The following is a 24,562-nucleotide window of genomic DNA, read 5'->3' on the forward strand; positions in this document are numbered from 1 at the left end:
TAAGAAAACCAGGCGAAACTTCGTTAAGCCAAGTTTAGGCTTTAAGTTTTTTTTCTACTTTTTGACAAATAAAACTAAAGTTGATGGGATGAAAATTTATTCTTATATCAGAAGATACTCCTTAAATAATATTAATAAAAATGAAACCATAATTTAAAACGTTAAAGATCGATCTTCAAACCAACTACGGTCGTGATAGATTTACCCGCAGCGCAATTCTTACGCTATATACCATGGCTTTGCTTTTTGTTGTAAAATACTGGAAAAGTTGTAGCTCCAATGAGTCTGAAACCTCTCAGTAGAGCAATTCAATTCGCTCCAATAGTAATAATAATTGTAAAATAATCACTAAGACCTGTCACAATCATATACACGCAATATAGCAAAATCAAGAAAGAAGTTAAACACTTTACACCAGTCTTTCGTAGAACAATAAATAAGCTTGCGCGCTTAATACCTTGGACTCTGCCACTTCGCTGACATAAGAATCACTAACGTAATACCATTTTCCGCTTGTCAATTCAGGCTCTTTGTTACTTTCGTTTAAGTTTTGAATCATTTGCTTTTTCTGTTTATTGGGAATGAAGTTCCAACGAGGATGGTTCTCTTCAAGCGGAGGTCTAACTTTTATATAAGAGACATAATGGCCTCCGTGGATGCCTCCACTGTGCTCCACCACTCCATAAAGAGAGTAAAGCACTTTAGTTTGCCCTTCTTGAATGGACGGCAAGTTTTGAGATCGTTTTGAGCAGAACGGACCTAAGTCCAGTAGAGTGGAAAATTTAACGAATTTTGACACTTTAGCTGAGCGATAATGAAACACCTAAGGAAAGAAAAATAACGAAATTGAATCACCCTCCGACTGTTAAATTTCTTACCTGAAACCGTTTAAGATGCAAAATTAACACTGCTGGGGGATTGAAGATGAGCAATTGTTTGGAAGTGTCAGTGCAGACAGTTTTCTTATTTCCGCTTCTTTTAGTACATCGATCACAGCCTACTTTGTTACTGCCCATCATTAGTTCGCACTCAGTGAATTGGTTGAGACAAGATTCCACGGAACACTCATTTTCCTCACATTGGTACCGCGGCGCTAAGGTGCTTTCGTATGATGTGGCATCGTCGCAAAAGTCTTCATCTTGTTCCATCTGATTAATGGTAAAAATCATGAAAGTGTTTGAGGAAATTATATGAAGCATGTACCATATCGCTGGAGGTTTCCATTGCACAAGCGCCATCTTCAGGCTGTTCGAAAACCTGATTAACCTTGTTGTCTCCATCATTGAGCAGACTAAGCTTCCTTAGATCGGTCTTGAGGTCCGTTTTCTCTGCGAAGGCTAAACGGGAAACTGCACGAGTGTAAGCCCTACGTAACATAAAATTGCTTTAAACATCCTCCCAGAATTAAAAGAGAAACGCTTACCCATTCTGGTTTTGATACTCATCGTCCGGGCTAGTGGACCCCAACAAGGGACTTCCCATATCCACGTTAGTTTCACTAGAAGCCGGGCTATTATTCAGACTATTGGGGATATTATTGACAGCCGCCGGACTTGGAACCCCACTATCATCCACATTCGCTTCGCTGGGGGAATTAATGCGATTCGAATCAGGACTACTGTTTTCCACTTTATCAGAGTTGTAGCCCGATTCGCCGCCTTTGGTTGAAAAATCTTCCCCCGGAGCCGGCAAAGCGATTACTATGTTGTTGCAGGAATCCTCAACATTATCCTCAACATCTGCATCAGACTCCTCAGTGTCAGACTTATTTTCCATCTGCACATCCGTATTGTTATCCCCATTATCCACATTCATGATTAAAAGATTGTTGTTCTTATAGTGTTTTTGTTTCTTCTTTTTTCTTTCTGCGCGTTTCTCTTTTTTCATTTGGTACTTTGATGGTTTGTTACCCTCGTTATCTTCGGCTTTTCTCCACAAAACTGGGGCTACTTGTTTCTCAGAAATAGGCAGGCTTAGATCCAGGAATTTTTCCTCTCTATGGGAGAGATGGTAACAGGTTTGGCACTGCAGGATGCTTACTAAAACTCCCCTGAAGACCTGCTCGGTGGCTTGAAGCCTTTCGGATACTTGTTGGCCGTAGAATTTAACAATTTGTTTTTGTTCGTCGTCCACAGTAGATGGGTCGGATTTTCTTAATCCTAAATTAGACACTCAGAATCAGATCAGATTCATAAAAATATTTTTTAACTAATTATCTCTTTCATAGAAATAAATTTCTCATCCCTTCCCCAAGTATTAAGGACTAATTTCCACATACCTAATTTCCCCAAAATAACTGCCTTAAACCTCTTTTGATCTTCTTCTTGAACAGCCGCCAATAAATGTCTCAATAACTCATGAGAATCATGTTGTTCCCCTCCACCAAATTGAGGCAATTTCCAAGTTAATTTTTGCAATAGATGTCTTGGGTTATACACCTCTGCCCTTCCGCTTTGCAACTCATGCAGGGTCTCGGCTAAAGCCTGCGTCAGCGGCTTCCATGTCTCAGTTTCCCCTATATGATTATCAATAAACTAGGCTGCTTGTGGAGAAAATTGATACAGCAAAATTTTTCATCAGTTTTGAGGATCTGTGTCTGGGAAATGCCTTAGCCACAATTCATATAAAGAAATTTTAGATTATATCTTCTAAAGTCAGTTGAAGATTGATCTTGAATAAACGCCATTTTTTCAAGTACACAAAGTATAGAAAAATAGTTATATTTCAATGCACTGCATTTGAGAGGTAGGATAACTTTAAAACTTTGGTTAGTATCTCAGGACATGTTTGGTGATTTCCAGCTTTCTGGTCTATAAAGAAAATTCACATAGTGTTTTCAAAAAGTTTCCACTTTCTCATAAGTTATACAGGGTGTTAATGAATATGTGTTACATACTTATAGGGCATGCAGGGGAATTGAAAATTGACCAACTTTTATTAATAAATTCATATGCGGAAACGCATCGTTTTCGAGCCAAGGCTAGATTTATTAGTGATGCTCATGTTAATCAAATACGGTAAATGACTCACCCGTATGCATGTTATTTCTGTGATTACCTTGATTTTTTTAAAAGTAAGCTGTCATTCTTTTGATAGCTGTTGTCAGTTGATCAGTTGCATGGCCACCATGCTCTCCATACCTAACTCCCCTAGACTTTTTTATAGGGCCATATGAAGAGTCTTGTTTATAAGACACTGCTGTGTATCATGGCTGCGACGCAAGAAATACAAGCAAGACTTGGTATCTTAGAAATAGTGTATCAAAACATGATACATAGATGCCACCCGTGTATTAAGATTGATGGTCGTCATTTTAAACAATTATTGTAGTTACTGACAAATTAGAAAGTTGTTATGAGTGTCATTTGTCGTGTTTGATTAATATGAACATCGCTAATAAATCTAGCCATGGCTCAAAAACGGTGGGTTTCCGCATATGAATTTATTAATAAAAGTTGGTCAATTTTCAATCGGCCTGTATGCCCTATAAGTATGTAACACATATTCATTAACACCCTATATATAAAAAAAAATTACTTACTAGAACCTATAAAATAGTATAAACTTTTTGAATATACCTTGTATTTTTTTAAGTACCAAAAAACTGAAAACTACCAAACATCTTCCAAGATCTCAACCAAAGCAACAGGCTGATATGTAACCATTGTTGTGACTTTTTTACTCCATATATTCTTGAGACAATAGCCTTCATTTAAGATCAACCTCCAACCATGATTCTAGAAGAAACACCTTTCTTAAATCTCATCTTTTCAGTGAACAATTTATCATTACTTAATTAACTCATTCATTACCCTCTAAAGATGGTACAGGAATCTCAGCTTTGTCTTTAATCTTGATGATGCCACCTGATAACTGAAACTGTTGGGCACATGCTGATTCGTCCAGCAATTGTACTAAATATGGGGTTTGGCCTAAACATTGCATTACTGAGTTGAAAAAGCATGTATTTCCTAAATTGGTCAAGCCTCTGGCTCTTGGAAGGCTGTTTAGACCTGCTAAAGGGACCTTTGGAAATGCTCCGGTGCTTGAGTTTGGTTTTGAAGGGAGTGTAATTCCTTCATCCATAAGCTGAAATTCATAATGTGTACGTCATGTGTTCCAAAAATAGGTACAGGCAATTCGGTGGGAGATTGTATGGCAAAAAACATAACATCGGTATCCCTTTATTCTTTAGCTCCTTACACTGGCAAAACCATATAAATTAATATATCAGAATGAAAAATTTATTGAGTTTAAATATTTGTTGTACTTATTATGTATATGATAACAATAACTGTATTTCTATGGTTTATAACTAAAATTTGCAATAAAAGAAGTTAAAAAGTACTGATAATCAAATAAATAATACCTGTTGCAATGGTCAGACATTGGCCATAAAATTGAAAAATTTTGCAAAACATTTAAGTTTTTTGGCCTGCCTCTCATGTTCCTCAATAGATTGGACAGGTAAGAGAGTCAGGATTCACAGACAGCCAGATTTAACACAATTCAGCTTGGTTCATGTTTTTTTGACCCTGTGCGAGCCCCTTAACAGACCTTGACTCTTTTTAAATAGTGAGCTAATAAAAATCTGAGTAATGCTCAAAATTTCATCACATCTGTTTTGATTACATTAATAAAAAAACATTTTCAAGACCCACCCTTTAAAGAGAACTCTGACCTTCTAAGTCTTTTGGGACCCATTTGCCAAACTATGTTTGCATAATTGTCCCTTGAAATATCTTCATCTAATTCTGGGATGCCCTGTATGTTAAACAACTCACAATGTATATAACTACAACTATCACTACATATAACACATACAACTCACAACAATACTTACCTTTTCAGTAATCATTGGTATGGGTGCTTGCTTCGACCTATTTGACTCAGCATGTTTTCTCAGATACTCAACAGTTTCGAGTAACTTTTTCTTACAAGTTACATTAACTTCGTTATCACAGTCATAGCACCATACACTCCAAATTGTGGTATTAACACACAAAGCATGTGAATCAGAATGTGGGGTAGCATTATGTGCCAAAGCATGCTGACATTTGCCTCGACTGCAGCCCTGATTTCCACATTTCAAACACAACCACAGAGATTGATCCAGTTCCAGGTCTGCCAAATCTGGATCTAAAGGCTGTTTAGTGCATTCTTCACATTCAGTGTGGAAACCAGTCTTGGTGATAAATTTCCTCACTCTTTGTAAATCTACGGCTTTATTAATGTGGATGCACTCGACAACATTCTGGTTCTCATCTCCAGAGTCTGAGGAGTCATTGGCATTGGAGGGGTCCTTTGGGGGTTTGCTTTTCTTGCTCATTGTCTAGGACTGAGAAATGATGAGTGAAATTTAAAGGGACTTAAAGACAATGCACGTTGTTAAAATGTGAATAAGAGATAACCTTTGGATTTTTTCAAACTATAAATGATTAGAGAATGCTATATACTTACTTTAGTTCCAATTCCGGGATTCTCTGGCGAGTATTTTTTATTTATTTCGCTATTTAAATCAGTGTTTAGACAAGCTCACTTCAGTCTCACAAACCACGAACTTTTTTACAGTAAAATTAATTGAAAAGAAACTGCAAATTACAAATGAGAAATGAGGATTTAGACTTTTCAATATGAAAGATGATATGTCACTTTTTGCTTTATTTTTTATGGGTTATTGAGCAAGTTGAATATATTGCTATCCTCGTCTAAAGCGTCTGTTTAAAGACAAAATAGATACCCTATCTAACAATGTTCATTGAAATTAATCTGACGTAGTAACATCATCTGTCGTGTCACTGTCACATATATATTTTCAATTTTTTGTTAGAAAAATGCTGAAGGTTCGTTTTTTGTAAATAAAATTGGATACATTTCAGTAAAAAGTAGTGCACATTTCTTATTGTTTTGTTTAAATGGTCTCTTATAAACCCCTGTTCCTCCATAAATAAAATGTAAGTTGAAATGAGTAGCTTAGCCCTTTGGATTGATATCTTAGATTCACTAGAATGAGAATTAGTCAGTCAAGACCACTTTTCTTCCATAAACTAAATTGTGATTAATAATAGCTCTGTTTCAATAGGAAAAAATGTCAATTTCCGACCGTCATATAAAGGAAGAAATATGTGCAAGGCCCAACTGCTATTTGGCATATATTTCTAAAAGTTCAGATTAAGTTTTCCTCTCTTCAAAGAAACTTAATAAGAACTATACAATTGAATCTATTTTCATAATTTCTCAGGTCATTCCCATATCTCCCCATAGTCGAACTTGGGCGGGAAGAGTTGGTTATTTGCCCTTTTAATTCCCAACACAAGATGTGTCAAAGTTCATTGCAGCGTCACATCATACATTGTAGGAAAAATTACCCTACTTATGTTTCGTGTCCCTACAATGCAATGCATTTTTTCAGGTAAGATTTCTATTGAAGTTCAGCTTATTCTCTGTTTGTGGATATGAGATTAAGTTAAAATTTTTCTTTTGCATTGTTCATATGATAATCAATACACAGTAATGTCTCAAGCCCATCAAAGTACCTTTGTAGTTTGTAAATTAACTATCTGTATACAGTGTTATTCAAATTCACTGTTTACCATTGGAATCTGGAAATTCATAATAGATATGAAGATAGTGAAATGGGGCCAAATTTGTATATTTTTAACTTCCAATGAAACAGTGATTTAAACTTTAGAAAATTCTGACTGGTTCCAGAAATCTAATACTTTCTGAAATAGGTTATATGTGTTTCCTTTAAAACCACTCTATTTTCCTAAATGAATCACTAGAATTGGTGTCCTCTCAACCAGTAAAAAGGAGTCCATAAGCTTAGGGTTTTATTATGAAGTCCATAAGCACTGATGCACGTTGAACGATAGTTAATAGGAGAATCATCAAAAGTATTGACTCTTTGGAGAGAAAGTTAAATTTATTTTATTACACGATGGGGTCGCAACGACTGTGTAAGAAGACTAAGAAAAAATGTATCCCATGACGTCACCATTGCGATACCTGACATAAAAGAAGAGTCATTCTGAAGAGAATTTAAATGTATATCTTTTACTATGGTGATATTTGCAATTACGCTCGCCTTAATTAACAAAATTGGAAAATTCTGTACACACTTTGCCACACGTTTTAAATAACTAGTGATTTTTCGTACGCAATCAGCACGATATCGCTCGAAAGAAGTAATATCAGAATTGTGGCTGGTTTACTAACTGGGCTTCCCCACCTCCAACGACGTCAACATTTGATGAGTGTTACCGAGAACCCCCTGCGAATGTTGTGGAATGTCCAGATTTCATTTGTGACTAAATTAATGTAGTACTTGGGACATCCATTCTATTACTTCGTGAGATTAAAGAAATATGTCCCAGTAGATCTGGCTTCATCTAATTGGTGGAACTTCACAGTTCAGGCGAGACCCGACGGGATGACGAGACATATGCGAATGACAATGGCAGTTTTTGCTATGACCTCCTCAATTAATTCATATATTTCTCCTTCACTTGTTAATATAAAACATTTTATTCAATTTCTCTTTTTTTCTGTAGATCAAATGAAATTTTGGAAAAACATTTGCCAAATTGTCCTTGCAAACCAGATTTTCCAGAAGAAAAAGTTAAGGAATCTGAAGAGTTGATGCATGAGGCCAATTTGCAAAACGTCAGATATTGGAATTTGGAGCATGAAAATTGGGATAATGAGTATACATCTTAGATAGATTAATTTTCTATATACTAGAAAGATACATTCTGGTATCTTTATCACGATATGTTGGCTAGGTAATACGTTCAAATTACATTTTTATCCCTGGCCTGTTTAGTAAATAAGTATGTGCGTAATATTTTTCTAAGTAAAATAATGGATCCCTATTATTGAGTAATTCTCTGTTTTTCTATTTAATATTATCGTTCTCCTATTAGGTACTGTAGGTGTTTGTTAGACACAGAATTTTAACGTCTTCTGATATCTTAATTTTTACAATTTGTTCTTCATACTTTAGGAACATTTTAATGTATCTTACTTTCAAGGAATTTTTTTTTTTAAATCTAGTTTGAGCTATTAATTATGTTTTTGTATTTTTTGTAATCTTACTTAATAACAAAAGTTGTTGTAAACTGAAATTAATAATGAGATATTAATAACGTTCTTGATTAGTAGATCATAATTATGATTCAAGATGCTTAAATACTTTGATTTTAGAGACTGCATTCTGTCCTTGTCCTATAAATAAAAATTAAAAGTGATAGAAAATATTCTATGCCAAACATATCACGTTCAAACATTATTTTCTAACCTCAAATACACATGAAACTTCAAAAACCGAAATGAATCTGCAAAACACTAGAAACCAGGAAAGTATTTTAACCAGTTTTGCTTAAAATTAAATTTAAAAAGAAACCATAACCAGATCAATTCGAAAAATGGATAAAGATAGAAAAATTAAGCTTTCAAATTCAATTCTTGAAATGAAATTTATGAAAAGAACCAAAGAGAAAGTGCTTAAAGAGAAAGAAGATGCAGAGGGTCAAGCCATGTATTCCAATGAAATCACTGATGAAATGAGGAAAAACGGCAACATTATATTCCGGGAAACCAGTATTACCATCTGCAAGGGCCTCATTGATGGTAGATTATCCTTTGGTGGTATGAATCCTGAAGTTGAGAAATTGATGGAGACTGATTATAATAAAGCTGTGGCAGAGGCCAACAAGAAGCAGGAAAAGGATATAACTGACGAGCAAATGGCCATGGAGTATTCTCCTGTCTCAGATACCATTAGCAACAAATTTAAAACCAAAAAACACAAAAACAAGAAGTTTCGGAAAACCTCCTGAAAATGAACCCTTGTAAGATTTTTTCTATTATTAGAGTTTCAGTTCTCTCTCTAAGACGTTTTCTTTAAGTTCAAGTTCTTGTCTCAAAAGTTCAATGTGTTTCAAGTAATATTATTCAAACCTATGGTAAACTGTTTCCATTTTGGAAACATATCTTGTCATAGCAGTCATTCAATATTAAGTTCTTTAACATGTTAGCTACCACGCGTCATATATATGTGACATAGGTGTGAAATACAAAAGTGCATCAAGTCACACATATGTGACATGGACAATCGGCCTTCAAATGGAAAAATCGGTTTCTGTTTACCATTTATCAACTCAATTCTTAGAGGTGATTAGTTCAGGCTAGTTCGAAGTATAATGTTGAGTTATTAGCAGACATGGCAAAAAATAACTTGGGAGCGAACATGTTAAAGAGAATATGTCACTTATTATTGTACAAAACATTTTTTAGAAATTATAAAATTATTATATACACTATAATTATTTAGAAGGTAAGTAATGTGATTGCTGAAAGCATTGAGTTTGTTATAATTTTTGATAGTTTAAATATTTCTTTGCCTTTCCTGCAGGTCATATCATCATTTTTGAGTTTACTCTCAGGCAATTACTGCCCATAGTTGTGAGCAACAGTTGTCTTAGTCAACTAGGTAGTTCAAACCTCTCTCAATTTTCATTGGCATTTTTCCCTTAATGATTATTTCAATGGTAACCATTTCTTATCTTATTTTCAATTGTAGGCTAATCGAACTGCAATTTCAGTTTCACAATTACCATTCTAAATTTATTTTTCTGTTGTATCATTCAAACCTAACCTGCAAAGCTTCAATAATGTGCTTCCAATCATGAAAATTATGAGCACATTTAGGTAATTTTTTCACAGATTGGGTAGAAGTTTTATTTAAATTTATTAACATATGTTTCAGCTTTAAGCTCCTAAACATTTTGACTGAAACATGTGAAAATATTTGGCAGGATTTTGGTATTTTAAGCTGGCAAGTTTAATTAAAATAAAAATACAGTAAACATATAAATAACAGATGTATTTTCATGCTCTACATTTAATTACAAATTTTAAACATTTATTACTTCAACAATAAGCCAGAACGTTCATAAAGCACTGTCAGTAACTTCTCCTGGATTCTCCAACGCTGCTTTTCTCTCATTAATCGCATTGACCAACTTTCTATGAGGTCCTATTGGCAAGTTGAGGCTCTTGAGGTCGTTTTCAGTTAAAATAAGCAATGTTTCAAGATCGATTTTTTGTTCCTCAAATCGCGGCACATAGTCGCATAATCCAAAGGCTGTGAGGAAGCGTTCTAAAGGCGCATTGGGGCTGTCTTCTTCTTCTTCAGATTCCGCATCTGATATTTTTACGAATAAAACCTTTCCTGATAATTTTTCAAACCCTTTTACCTGATAGCTCATCATCTGTCATAGCCCTGTGGGTGTAGCTTTCTCCTGAATCTATAGAACTCTCCTCAGGGCGACTGGCATTTTGATAAAACGAGCCAAAAGAGTTTAAACTCTTCCTAAATAAATTCCCAAATGTATTCACAATCTTCTAAGTAATGCTTGTACAAACCTGATTACAATGCTACCCATTCCAGGCCGAATAAAAATACTAGAGGGCTCTTGAAGAGGTTTGTCTGCATTGTTTTGCAGTTCAGCCAAGAAATCTGGCTGTGACACACTTCTAGATAACCCATTGCTTGGAGAGGTAGGAGGGTTGTTGCCCACCTGTTCCGCCTCATTGAATAATCCATCCAGGCGTCCCCTCTGATGCGGTTCGAATGCTGATCGTTGCAGTGTTCCACCGAAAATCACTTCCGAGTCTCGTCTAATTCCTGTTAATTTCGACACTGAAGCTTTGCCGTTCTCTATGGTAGAAATCTAAAGAAGGAGAAATTATTGTCTTGAAGGTAAGTAATACATTTTTGTTACCTTAAAATCTTCCTCGTTCTGACCCCCAAGCCTGTTGTTTTTGTTAGCCATAATTCTTCTTTGCACAGTTCCCATGGTTTTTGAGCCCTTAACGGTGCCTCCACCTACCAAGTTACTGAAGGTATTTCGTCTGTCTGGAGGTATATTCGAGAGGTTAGACATTGAACCACTCTTCAGCCTGCTTTTAATAGTGTTTATCATTGAAGGTCTATAATCTTTGGTTTGCCGTCTTTCCATCTTTTCATGCGTGTGCTCCATTTTCGCTTTATGTTTGTTGTAATTCTAAAAATCACCTATAATACCACGGAAAATCTCTATTTACAGCTTACTTTGGCAATTTTTTTGGCATTCTCCTTCGCCTTTTCTTTCATGGCTTTCACCTTCTTCTTATCCCCCGCCTCCAGTTTCGCTGTGACCCCGTCAAGGAACCTAAGAATATCCTCACTGCTGTTCATTCCTGCTACCTCTTGCGGCGTCCTCCCATCGATATTCGTATTAAATACATTAGCGCCGAAGTTCACCAGAAAGGTGACGATTCGCATGTGGCCTTGGATGGCTGCTAGATGGAGGGCTGTGTTTCCGAAGAGATCTGCTTTGTCTGGATCACCTCTATTGTCATGTTTTTTAGTGATCTATTTAGAATGAGTGATGGTGATATTACCCTCGACCACATAGAAGTCTGAGAGGTTCCAGATGACCGTGAAACGCTGCATATAAGGTGGGGGTCATACCCTGTTCGTCTCGTCCATTGCAGTCTCTGCTGGTGGCTTCTTTTAGGATGTCGATTATTCCGTCTTTGGCGGCTCTGTATGAATGAAGATTATTTTTAAATTAAAGCATGCTTTAATATATTGCACGTGCGGTAGAGTTAATGGAAGAATAATGGGAAAAAGGTGGAACCTACAAAAATGTCTTGACAATGTGGTGAAAGAAGGTTATCGACTATTTCTATTATGCACCTTTTTGTGGCGTCGTCTATTCAGATTCAGCTTCAATAGTAGAAATGTGCGCCCTCTACTGTAACGCGCAACAAAGTAAGATTCCCTAATAGCGTTTTAAAGCATTTTAAGCCTTTTTCAAGAGTTTAATAGTGTTTTCTCTAATAAATTTATTGAGAATTCTTTAATAATTATTACTGCATTGACGGATGTTTCCGTCAATCAGCGATAAATTCAATTTAAATGCGGCTAAAGTTGAAAATATTTATTGGTTCCTTGCCAAGTCAGCCTTAACAGATGGTTACGCATTTCATTATTGTGTAGTCAGTAATCAATTTTTTCAGCACTTATTGATTTGTTTGCGTAACTCCGAAGGTGTTTATGAAGATAAGTGGCGGTTTCACTAGTATAGAATTATATCTAAAGATGCGTCTGGTTTCCAACCATTTGTAATTTTCTTGATAATATGGCGAGTGACGTTTGTGTTTGTTTTTTGCCTAAATTCGGATATTGTTCAATATGGTTTTTTTTCCGAAATTTTTTGTGCAGTTTCGATTATTGCTATTGTACAATGATTAAATATAACCGTTTTAGTTTTATGAAAACATGCGTTACCCACAAATAAAATTTCTAACCCATGAACGTTTTGTTTGTGACTAACTTTCATTACTGGAAAAAAAGAATATACCAATTCGATTATATTATTAAATTTCAAAGCTGTTTTATCAAGCGTATATACCCTTTCGTCACGCCTAGTGAAATCACTGTTTCCTCTAATATTTTAGAAACACCGACGTAATCTCGAATTCTAATTTTACTGTTTAATTCTCCTTTTATTTAAAAAAAAAGGATATCTTTTCAAGTGTTTCGATAACATGTAATGGATTTTTGTTATATTTGATATTGATCTTATTGCAATAACTCCTGCGATTTTTAAGAACGAGGTACCAATTTATATTACTTATAACTTCATCGGTACTTACGTGAATCTGTATCTTATCTTTTTATATTTTAATAATCACATACATCGTAACATTTTTTCTGTTTCGATGGCATCGCTAATACGAGAAAACTCTAAATTATTATTTTAAAAAAATCAAAGTTTTCTGTGACTAAATTTCTGTATTACACTCCAGATTACCACATATTTTATAGATAAGAAAAACTCTTACGAACTTGTGAAATCTATCAGTTGTCATTCTTGTGTTTCTTATTTTTCTGGGTCATCAGGATCTCACTTCTTTTCCTCTATAACAAACCACTTTTTACGTCGTGATTTCTAACTGAAAAACACTCCGAAATTAGTATTAGTCCACTAATCTTTTGTCTCGCCGGCCCGTTGAATGAAACAGCCTATCGGAAATTGTTTATTGTTCTTTGGGATTACAGATAATCGGGTAAAAGTTTCATCGATACAGGTTCTGATCACTCACCTGCCATACCGCGAACCTACTATCATCTGCTGAAACAATTAGTTTGTTTCCTTGCTGCTATGTTGTCACATTTTTCCCGTATTGATCCATTATCATCAACGCGACAATTTCAGCTTTATCAATAAAATTGATGACATTTCAGTATAGAGTGGGGAATCTGAGTGCTTGTATTACGTGTCATGATAAGAAGAATGACGCAAAGAACTTCGATAATAATTTAGAGCAACTCCCTAAACTTGGTTATTTTGAAGGAAAGGCGGCAACAGTGCTTGGAGTACCGCTTTGGTTCACCGACTTTTAAACGGTACCACCAGCATTTCCCACTTGCAAAACATGGTTGCTTTGTCTCTGTCTTACATTACGGACCCTTTTTTAGTACCGCCCCGTTCTTTACTGCTTTGTCTCTGTCGGTTGTTGGTGAATTGAGGTTGTTGAAAAGAGAAAAGCGTATTTCAGTATTTGCGAGTAGTATCTGAGTTCATTTGTCTTTGTTTCTCGTATTTTGTCTGAGAGAGTTAAAAAGAGACCGAGTATGAAAAGGTCTGCCATCTAGTAAACGATTGTCAAAGTCTGTGGCTAGTACCAAAATGATACTAAGTAGCTGTTGATAGTGCTGAAAATAGATGTCGACACTATCTCTTGGAAAATAAAATTCTTGTGTCAGACAAAACTGTTTCAGGCATCGCTGTGAAATTTATTCAGCAACATTAATAAATCCATTATTAATAATAATATATAAAATGCTGTCGTTTTTCAAAATATGGTTCTTTTAATTAAGCAATTATTAAGCAAATTATTTTGTAACGGACTCTGAATATTTATTATTCATTCGTCTTTCTTACACTTACTCACGAGTTCGGCAAAAAGAATCGTAAAACTTGAATAATTACTTGGCGATTACCCAATTATGTAAATATATCGATCGTAAACTTCAACGACCTTCCAATAAAAGACTTTGTATTATATTCTGGTTATTCATATAGAATTGATCGCTTCATTGGGAGGGAGAGAGAGTGATGGGATTATTATCATTTTTACTGCGGTTAATGATGGTGAGGACAACATTTATTGGTTTACATGGGTGTCCAATTCAGAGCCACGCAGGCTTATTAGGAATGTAAATTAGGTTTTTATTTAAAAAACGCTGCAACTCAAAATCGTATTTTTTTTTAAAACTGGTCACCTTCATCAAACTTTATCGAATGTAAGATTATAAATTCTATGCTCTATGTAGCCATATACATTTGCTTCACTAATTAAAATCGCAGGTTTTATTTTAAACAGCTTTATGTGATACTTATAACTATATACATATGTACATATACATATTACTGTTTTCTCTACTTAGTCAAGTTACATCTACGACTGCACCAGTGTATGCGGGGAGCATATAATGTTTCTGGTTTATTGGTAACTGTCACTTTAGCACGATTTATCGTCTCTTTCTAATTAACCGAATCGGCTCATTAATATTAACTAATAATTAACGCTTTCGGATAGTTGCCCCTGTGATTTATGACATGAGCACAAGGCCAACCGATAATGCCTATGTTGCTTATATGCCCTATATTCGTCTTATTAACGTTATTAAATGGTCAATATCTAGACCGTATGTTGTTTTCATTTTGATGATTATTTTTTAAATTTTTTGTAAGAATTTCTTGGGATCACACGAAATATATAAAATTTATTTTCCAATAAGTATAATATTATTTTAGAATTGTTATGATTTTTCATTCGACATCTAGTAAAAAATGACCTCGTGAGATTTGATTAATTTACTCAGACATACATACAAATAATAAGGAAGTGGTCTAAAAAACTCGATAAATTACAGACTTTAACAGCACTTTCCATTCACCATTCTGTCAAGAAAGCTCGCGAAAACTATAGTTACATTTAAGCTTATTTAGGCTCAATTAGCGATAACGAACTTTAGGCTCAACTAGAGATAACAAACAAAAGGTGTTAGGTCGGAAACAAAGAAATTGATGTAGAACAAAGGGTATTGATCTAGTGAAGAAAATTTATCCTCCTAACAAGGGAAAGCTTAAAGACAATCTGAAATCACTTTTCTCCATCGTTGGGGTCAAATTGAAGTTTGAAATATAGCGTGCAGCCCCGCCCATGAAAGGTCTCTTGCAGAGTACCAGATCCGCCCACCTCCCACGGAAGATAAAGGTGACGAAGAAAGAAGAACGAGCGCGAAACAAAGACGGGGCGTTCTGTAATGGTGTGCGCTTGACGCTTCCTTTTCTTCCTCTCGTTCTTCTCGGTTCTCGTAAGTAATTGGTAGAAAGGTGAGATATTATTGCCCGGGCCGCTTCGCGGGGTTAATTAAGTTGTATGGATAAAGAGTAATGGATATTGTATTGCAATATGTCACAATAACAATTTCGTTTAATGGCCATTGGCCGATTGGAGCGAAGCTGTTATATTGCTTATTTGAGAATAATGTGAAAGCGATATGCCTTTAAATATTAGCAAGGGTTTCTTTTGTGGTCGTTCCGACCAGGAATAATAATCGCAGTTTTTTTATTAAAGCTCACTCCCATCAGCAGATGAGATTATATATTAATTAACCAAAGAGCCAGAATTTTAATTTCAAATAGTCAGTTGTCGATTTCACGTTCAATCAAAAACTATATTAAACCAATTTGGTATCTAGAAGGGAAGCCGTTTAAATTAATATCCTCTACTATACAATAAGCTAAGAGCAGGATCACGTTTCTAACTAGCTTGTTGTATTGCAGCGGCGCGAAAAACTTGAGACATATACCGGGGATTAATATTAAAGATAACTTTATATCTTTCAATCTTTTATTAATAATAAGGCGAAAGCAGGGCTTATTTAAACGCCATTTACCGTCGTGAGAGGCTGCAAGACTTTAATTACCTCTGTAGCAAAGGAATTGAATTATTTTAATTGCCGAATATTTTAACAATCAAATTGGCGAAAAATTTGCAATGGAAATTAATGCAATTTCCGAAATCTGATTTCAAAATAAAAATAATTACTGTGAAACAAAAAATTTGGCAAACCCACCCGTTTATAGCTTTCTTTCCCATGTCAAAATACCTTCCCACACAATATAACAACAATAATTGTGATATAACAAAACAATTCACTTTACATAACCCTGAAAGAGACACCGCACAAAACCGTTCTTATCGACAACAATCGGCCCCAGCTGAGAATTCTTGACATCTCTTGTATACCCACACGAATATGGGCACAATACGGTCATATTAATACCTTGTATCTTATCTAGCTAATAGGATCAGGTCTGTGTTACCGGGGACGCTTAAAGATATCTTAAGTTCCATTCAGATCACATCTCAAAACATCAAAATTTGCAGTAATAGACCAAAAACATTCGTCAGGGTTAGAAACATTTTGTTTCAAAACCCTGGAGCAATTTTCTCGTAACTATAATAATTTTTTTTTATTTTTAAAATTTAAATTTAAAACCAAAACGTTCGCCAGAACATTATTTTCTTGACAATTGTAATATAAAAGTTCTTTTAGAGTGTCGCTGTGGATGTGACCTTACGCCTTCACCATTATGTCAAGAAATGTATCGCTACTTGACTGGTTTTATTATTTTTAATATATTCTAGGATCTTTTGGTTCTGTCTCCGTAAAAAAACATAATTTATCGGCTCAATAAGTCTGGAATTAATAGAATCGGGCCGTGTAAGTGATACCGATCGATTAGAGAGCCGCAGGCGACCACGGTCGATCCGATAAGGTTCCAATCAGATTAATAAGTAATTACATCTGTTTCGGGCTAAGGGATAATTAATTGTGCTTCTTTTGTATTTTTCTCTGAAGGTGTTTAACCACAAATTTCATGTTTCAGATTACTCTTATGGTTGTTTAACTTAGGTAGAAAGTTAAAATTACTTCCTGAGTAGCGAGGATAAAAATTGAACCCCACACGTAATCGAAACGACCTGAAACAAGACAAATAGGAACAAGACTTCGGACACCTGAAAAATGATGTTAACATTAAGACGATTACCAGTGGGCACCGATTTCTCGAGCAACCAGGGACCAATTTAGTCACTCCTGAGACAGGATTTCTGTTTTCGGGCACAGAGCCGTAGTAGCAGCCTAATGGAAATTTTTCCAGTCCTCAGTTTTTTATCACCTTCTATTTAGTGATTTTTTGCAGAAATTTAGTTTGAATTATGTAGCAATACCTTCATGGAGAGGAACCATTTACCCGACCTTAAAAATCCCTTCAAAGTCGTTAAAAAATCCGCCCCTGGCTTTTTATTTATATTAAGTTATAGTTCTGACTGATTTATTAATGATGCCGTAATTTACACCTCTCTATGCCCAATGATTGATGGAACAACATCGGCCGCGAAGAAGACAAGACCGCATTAGGTGGATTAAGCCATTGGCTTGTTGGATGGACGTACAAATTGCACCAAGCTAAGTATAGGCACATGTTTTTATTGTGAAGGCCATTCAAATAAATAGACGCAAACATGCGATTTTCGAATGAATACAGACGCAATTAAATCCATAAAAATGGCAATTTTAGATATTAATCAAAATGTACTTCCGGTTTGCCTGTTTTCAAAGCTGTCGACAAGCTCTGTAAACCATCACGGATCAGATTCTAATATTTCTTTTAATTTTCGAGATACGTGGCTTTTCTTCTTTTTGCCATTTTCAAACGACTGAACGTTCAAAGGCTCAACATGCATTTCCAAGGAACTTCGATGGAGGTTCTGGTCTCTCTAGACATAGCTTGAAAAATGGAACCTTACAAATTTTGAAATTTTGGTGGGAGGCACCTAATTTTTGTCATTTTTCAAATTTTGTGGACATATTGACCTCAAAAATTGATAAAATTAATAGTTTCCGTTAGCTTTATACCATGAACGTATGCTAATTTCGTAAACTTGGTTTTATTGAACACTACGACAACTTTCTTTATATGTAGATACTATAACGCATTTGTCGTGGTTTTTTCAAAATTTTTCTCTATGTTGTTGACAATTATTAATTTTCTAACATCTGTTAAACATTAATTTCTGTCAGGTTTATTTGGCTTTAAAACCAAATAAATTAATATACCGTCAACTTAAGATCAAGCTTTTTTCAATGGAATTCAACAATCTTACGAATATCTCGGCACTATTTCAACGTTAAAATTTTGTCATTTTCATGCATGTCGATCTGAGTTAAACAGAAATGATGAGACTTCTGAATTAGATAAATTCAGTTTAGTCAGGAATTTTGTAACAGTTTTTGACAGTCAAAAATGTTGGAACATTCTCGTTCATATTAGATCAGGTTAGTTCAGGTTAGACTTGGTCTACCCGAAGTGACGGCGATATAGGGTGAATAACTGTGTGAAGAAAGGAAAGGGGCGTTTTAGATGCTATTCTGCAATAGTCCGTGAGTGAGTCCTCACCATCAGACCGAACAAAATCTTACCATCTATGGTCTAGTGTATGTACACGAACATTTCTCAACCTTTAAAAAAAAGAGATTAGACTTGGTTTTGACCTGAACCAAAAAGAGAAAAATATATGATGGCGAATGACGAATGAGAACATCAGAGTTTATAAACTCGACATAAAGTCTTATACAGAAAATTTAGAATTTGAAATCTAAGATTAAAAACAATAAGATGGATTTCTTTATAGCGCATTCGTTTCTTGAGCACATTGTACCATGCATTTTAAAAAATGTTCGGTTAAGCAGGCTTTGGAATTATTAATACCGAGCTCGTATGTCTTTGATAAGTTCTTCTACGTAATCTCGAACATGAACAAATAAACCTAACCTCACTTAAATGCGACTCTGTTTGCCGTTGTTATTAGTTGGATTTTATTTAAAATGGCATTTTTCAAGACTCCACGGATTTGTGTGTTGATTAGTTAAAGTTTTCTAAGAGCTAAAAATGATGTTTACTTACAATATTTTAGGAATGAACAGTTCATAAACGAAGAATGGGCCTTTGAAGTTCAACGTCGTTTTCAAGAGTTTCGTAACAAATTTCCCCACGTTGCAGTGCTAGAATCGTAATTTCGCGAAACTTTGAATTACGTTGTGAAATTGTTTCGTAAAACTGGCAGTGTTCAAAGGAAATCGGAAAGTGGTAGACCAACTAAAGGAATCCCAAAACTTGTTGAAAATGTGAGGCGAGTATTGGATTACCATCCCAGCTCGTGTTTAATAACATTTCTCAACGAGTCTATGTATCGTTTAGCACTTGTTTAATTCTTTTAAAAAATCTGGGATTATATCAATACAAGGTGCAAGTATTTCAGGAACTGCGGCCCCCGGATTATGAGAAGAGACTGCGATGTTGCAATTGGTTTAAAGTTTAAGTCTTGACAAAGACTATTTCTAATAAAATTCAACTAATAATGAAGGTAAAAAAAGTTGTATTTAAGTAAGGTTAGATCTATTTCCGTGGAAGATTATATCAAAGACATACGGGCTCGGTGTTAATAATTTTAAAGCCTACTTGAATGTAATTTTAAACGCACGGTATAATGGATTAAGTCAGTCGACTTAGGCTAATAACAGCAAAAGAATTTCCGGAAAGTTTCTAAATTGTTGACATATCCTTTCATTGCCGTTTTCTCAGCTTTGATTGTCAGTATTTGGAGAATTGGAGGTCGCATTTCTCTCAAAAAATACGTAAAATTTATTGTCTTGATAAGCTCTACGCTCTAAGCCTTCGGAAACAGGATGTTGATATCTCTTCTGGTTTCCAAGATACGAGACTACTTTGCCTCTACCCATTTCCGCGGATTTTCAAACAGCCTTTAAATAAAATCTTTGCGAAATCGCAAACTCCCCGACCCCGTACTCCAGTGGTCAGTTCGAAGCAAGATGACCAAAAAACCGCTAGAAATAACCTAAAGGCGTGCTTTACCATAAATCATCGAAAACATGTTTACCATGCAATTTTTTCCACGGAGATAAATCTTTCAAAAAATTTTAATTATAATTTCCGAGGCAACGAGGCCGAAAACACTTGTTGTGCGAGATAAAGGGGCTAAAATTAACACCGGCTTTTTAAAGGGGCCCCGATGCGCTGCCCCGATAACGGTTTTCAATACTGTTGGGACGGGGCTTTAGCGAGAGCCGCGCCCGATTCTATCTTCTTCACGATTTTGTTTAGGCTTTTATAATAAACCTACATTTACAGACAGTCTGGTGTGAAACTGAATAACGTACGTGTTCATTATAATAGGAGAGATAACTTCGAGAGACGTCCCGCTAATCGCAGATCTATTAAATTATTGCTAATCGCTTGTTAGCGAACGTTAATGTGCTCACGGGCAGGTGATGGAGGTTCCTGGATTTTCCTGCTTCACTGACCCTTTGTGACACTATTAATTACGAAATCTCGATTCTCGATTCAAGAACGTTATCTAGGAGAAGCTATCCTCCGAGTAAAGTTGCTAACACGTTGGCAACTTGTGCCTTACATCTTCGATTCAAGAAGACTGGGTTCCGAGCTGAAAATCTCTTGAATGTTTCCTATTTAACTCCACCTTCAGTGCAGTCTTCCTCAGACAGTGATATTTCAAATCAGCCTTCACCCACTATACTAAATTGGTGAAACGGGGCTCCTCGCAGGGGGCGCAAAGAGCACCAGGTGGTAACCCTGGTGTGATTTACACCGTCGAAGTGTCGGCCCCCTGGGGGCTGCGACCGCATTGGACCTTTTCGGATCGGACACACCTGAAGACGACTTTATTAGCCGGCCTACAAACAATTCGGGCTGCATTAGCATAAACATCTAGTTGCGATAAATACATCGAATTTTTTCGTTTCCAAGCTCTGACATTCACCTCTCGATGATGGATCTTTTAGATTTTCTATTACTCATGATGCCATAAATTGTTTATGATTGAATTAGCGGCTATAAATTTTCTTTCCATTGACATTTAGTGCGCGGAGTGCAAAGGTTTGATTATCTATACTGAGGTGAAGCTGGGAAAAACAATAAATCATTAATTGAATAAAGGAGGTGTTATAAATTACCGGTTTATAATAGCAATTGATTCTGGTAATTATTTAAAAGTAAAATAAATCATTTAACCATTACCGCGAATATAGGGTGTCCGGAAATAACGCCGAAATAGTTTGGGTGGTGATCCTAGAAATTAAAATAATAAAAAAGTTCTTATAAACATACTCCAATAACTGTTTCTTAAACGGGCTAAAACCTCTTAAAGGAGGATCTCTGAAGATGGTTTTTCCATAACATTTTCGAAACAGTTTGCGCTAAAAATACGAAATTCGATATACTTGGTTGTTGGAATGGAAAATTTTTTTTAATGTTAATAATTGCATGTTTCAGTCAGGGGCGTTACATACAGAGAGTCTTTTAGGTAAATATTGCCCTAACTTTTTTTTATTCGTGCCATTTTTTAAGTTTTTAACTTAAATTACTGAATCGCAAATATTTTTAAGTAGGTCCTCTTATTTCATTATTACATACTTCATATTACATTCTTATTACATCATTAAAAGGTCCTCTTATTTCATCTCGTTAAGATAGACCATTTTCCAGAAAAATGGATTTTTTTGAACCAATGCGTGATTACATGAACATCAAAATGCGTCTCAATAAACATAGTAGATATCCTTATAATAGAAACAATTTTTTATTAGCCTGCAATAACAAGACTTTTATTATTCAGGATTTATCACTTATTTACAACATATGTTGAAAATCTCAATCCTTTGTTCATTTCAATGGATCCTCTAATTCGTTTCGAAAATATTGCGAAAAATTCATCTTGAGAGTTTCCCCTTTAACGGGTTCCAGCCCCTCTAAAGAGCAATTTTTTGATTTTGTTTATAAGAACATTTTTATTATTTTAATTTCTAAAATCACCTCCCAAAATATTTTTATGTTATTTCCAGACACTCTGTATAATATTGGTCGCATTTTATCGACGCTCTTTGATTGCAACAGCAATCAAAGCAATTGACATCATAAATAAAACACTTGTTTAGTGCTTTTCTTATAAAGAATTCTAAGCGAACTATAAAGAAAAGCTCAATTTAGGAAATATTTTTCTATCAAACTGTTATGAAGAATTAGAGGGAGGGTGCCCCGGCAGCCCCCTTCAACAAAAAAATAATTAAACTTTTTAATACGATGCTTTTCCTCGGCCCAGTCGACTCATACGGATCCTGTGAAGGTCCTGCATATTTCCATCTAAAACTTGGAACCTTGAAAATGGAGTTTCAAGATTTTTTATTTTGAGACACATTGAAAATTTCAAAAGACACTAAAGTGACTCAAATATCTCAGGGTATAAAATATATATTACAACCCACTTAGGACAGGCTTGTAAAGCTTATTCAGTCAAACAATTTGAGCTGGTTCATAAGATATTTGCTCCATCAGTCAAGATATTGACGCGCAAAATTTGAGAGAAGAGAGTATTGTACATTGTGTATTGAACCTGGATACCTCCATTTCTGGAGCCTTGGACATGGATTTCACAAACCAGATCTATTATTTTGAAGCACTTTCAATGTTGTGAATATAGGGAAAAATAAATAGCATATCTCAGAATCTAAAAGAGATATTTTAGCCCTCTCAAGGCAGGTTTATACGGCTCATTAACACGAGTAACTTGAACGGATTTTTGAGATAATGGCTTCACCAATCCTCTAGATATTGGTGCTCAAAGTTCGAAAAATAATAAACCTTCGCACTTTAGGGTATTGAAAAAAATATAAATGTTGGAGGCCCTATTTTTCGGTCTAATTGAATAAAAAACCGACGTCTTGATTCAAGAATAAAAAATAAAAATGTTGGTTGAATATTTTATTTTTAATTTAAGATTAACTAGGATTTTTTCTAAGTTATTCCAAACCGAACGAAGCAGTTTAGTGGGATAAATCTTCTAAGAATTCTAGCAACGTCGCCTATACAAAGGATCAGTGGTGTATTGTGAGTTGCCTACGTAAGCCCGTATAAGAGTGCCTGCTAATGCAAAAGCAGCATTGCCGATTGCCGCAGAATATTGATGAGCTGTTTAAGAGTTTGTATAAAAATTATTTCTGTTAGTGTTTGGTTTGAGTCAATAACAGAATAAGAGGTAGAGAGTAGAATAAGACGTGAAAAAAATTGAACGTTTAATATGAGGTCACATTGTCGAATTTTGGTGCTTCCTCCACAATGCGTCACTTTCCCAAAGGAAGGTACCTAGTACTTTTTGGAACACTTCGAACTTTGATCGTCGATCCTTCTAGAACTTATGGACGAATTATCCGGTTTTCACCCACTTACCCATATATTCTCCATGCGGTTATTCTTATTCACTAAGCATTGCGAGTTACACTTTAAACATTGTAAAATAATTATACCCAACCCCGACCAAAAACAAGTAGCTCATCACCTCGGATAAACTAATTAATTTTTTCCTACACGCCATCACTTTGTTCAATCACTTTTCGAATAAAAAAAATTAATTCCCACTAAACCCACCAGTCACTCTGTTAATTAAGAAGATTCTTTCGGGTGGATTGAGATGTTGACGTGCTAATATTCATACTCTCTAGTCGTTATTCAATTCTTCAAGGGGTCAGTTTCAGTCTCAAGGCGATATGCGGTCTCCGAGGAATAAATCTTTGGAACTCGGGCCATTAATACTTACAAGGCACCCCTTACAGCCGAACGGATCACGCAGCGTGATCGCGTGTGTGCATTTCAATTTGCAGTCGCATGCACTCTTGTTTTGATTCACACTTGTGATTAATCAATATAGTGGACGAAAGTGTGAAATAATCTGAAAAAAGAGAGAAGCAGTTGTTAATCTATTACCCAAAACAATCCGGCCACATAACACCCATCAGATAATTAAAATATTTCCCAATGAGGCTCATCGAGATGCCTCAACAAAGAGAACAAAAAAGGTACCGCCTCGGTCGCCTCGAACCAAAACCGAGGCGAAGATTAGGTTATTATATTATGTTATTAGACGCTATGACAGGTTAATGTGCTGTGAAATATTACACGAGCACCGCGGCTTTAACGGCTAACCATCAGCTTGAGTTGCCGGGTGTATTTGTTTGGGTATTGGATTTTTTTTTCATGCTGAAAATTTCTAGAAAAGGCCGCTTTTTCATTAACATTACAAAAGAATACCCGCAACCAAAGTATTGAATTCGCTAGACATCACTCACACCTGATACTAATGTCGAGTACGTGGAGGAGTGTGTCCTGAACACACTCACACTTATTTGCATAAGCGTGAATGTATTCTGAACGCTCTCCATTTGAGCACTTAGGTAGAGCAGGTCTAAATTAACTAGTGCTTAAAATTGCTACTTTCTGGCAGTTGATCTGCAGTCCCGTTTTTGCAAGATTACGTATTAAGTGGATTGATAGGAAAT

The 24,562-nt window shown here is 35.5% G+C and overlaps 3 protein-coding genes across 5 annotated transcripts; 1 reads left to right on the top strand and 2 right to left on the bottom strand.

Annotated features, from left to right (window-relative positions):
- Positions 1 to 80: 80 nt before the first annotated feature.
- Positions 81 to 5,632, bottom strand: Usp16-45 (ubiquitin specific protease 16/45). 2 transcript variants are annotated; one of them, XM_066402171.1, is made up of 8 exons: positions 5,461 to 5,632; positions 4,844 to 5,338; positions 3,813 to 4,089; positions 2,279 to 2,515; positions 1,424 to 2,159; positions 1,204 to 1,366; positions 879 to 1,148; positions 81 to 823 (listed from the first exon to the last, which is right to left on the bottom strand). In XM_066402171.1, exons 2-8 carry the CDS (start codon positions 5,327 to 5,329, stop codon positions 410 to 412), a joined length of 2,583 nt encoding a protein of 860 aa, XP_066258268.1. In that variant the 5' UTR covers positions 5,330 to 5,338; positions 5,461 to 5,632; the 3' UTR covers positions 81 to 409. The 2 variants fall into 2 exon arrangements, with proteins under 2 accessions (XP_066258268.1, XP_066258269.1); XM_066402172.1 differs by lacking the exon at positions 5,461 to 5,632 and having other exon boundaries at positions 4,844 to 5,421.
- Positions 5,633 to 8,426: 2,794 nt separating this feature from the next.
- On the top strand, positions 8,427 to 8,840 carry Mpp6 (M-phase phosphoprotein 6). Its single transcript, XM_066402165.1, has one exon. It carries the CDS (start codon positions 8,427 to 8,429, stop codon positions 8,838 to 8,840), a length of 414 nt encoding a protein of 137 aa, XP_066258262.1.
- A 1,025-nt stretch (positions 8,841 to 9,865) lies between these two features.
- Positions 9,866 to 13,239, bottom strand: LOC136416835 (pre-mRNA splicing regulator USH1G-like). 2 transcript variants are annotated; one of them, XM_066402202.1, is made up of 7 exons: positions 13,159 to 13,239; positions 11,449 to 11,592; positions 11,117 to 11,396; positions 10,788 to 11,069; positions 10,429 to 10,736; positions 10,260 to 10,375; positions 9,866 to 10,207 (listed from the first exon to the last, which is right to left on the bottom strand). In XM_066402202.1, exons 1-7 carry the CDS (start codon positions 13,182 to 13,184, stop codon positions 9,954 to 9,956), a joined length of 1,410 nt encoding a protein of 469 aa, XP_066258299.1. In that variant the 5' UTR covers positions 13,185 to 13,239; the 3' UTR covers positions 9,866 to 9,953. The 2 variants fall into 2 exon arrangements, with proteins under 2 accessions (XP_066258299.1, XP_066258300.1); XM_066402203.1 differs by having other exon boundaries at positions 12,902 to 13,191.
- Between the last annotated feature and the right edge of the window lie 11,323 nt (positions 13,240 to 24,562).

Source organism: Euwallacea similis, chromosome 25 (genome assembly GCF_039881205.1).
Source record: "Euwallacea similis isolate ESF13 chromosome 25, ESF131.1, whole genome shotgun sequence".
NCBI lineage: Eukaryota > Metazoa > Arthropoda > Insecta > Coleoptera > Curculionidae > Euwallacea > Euwallacea similis.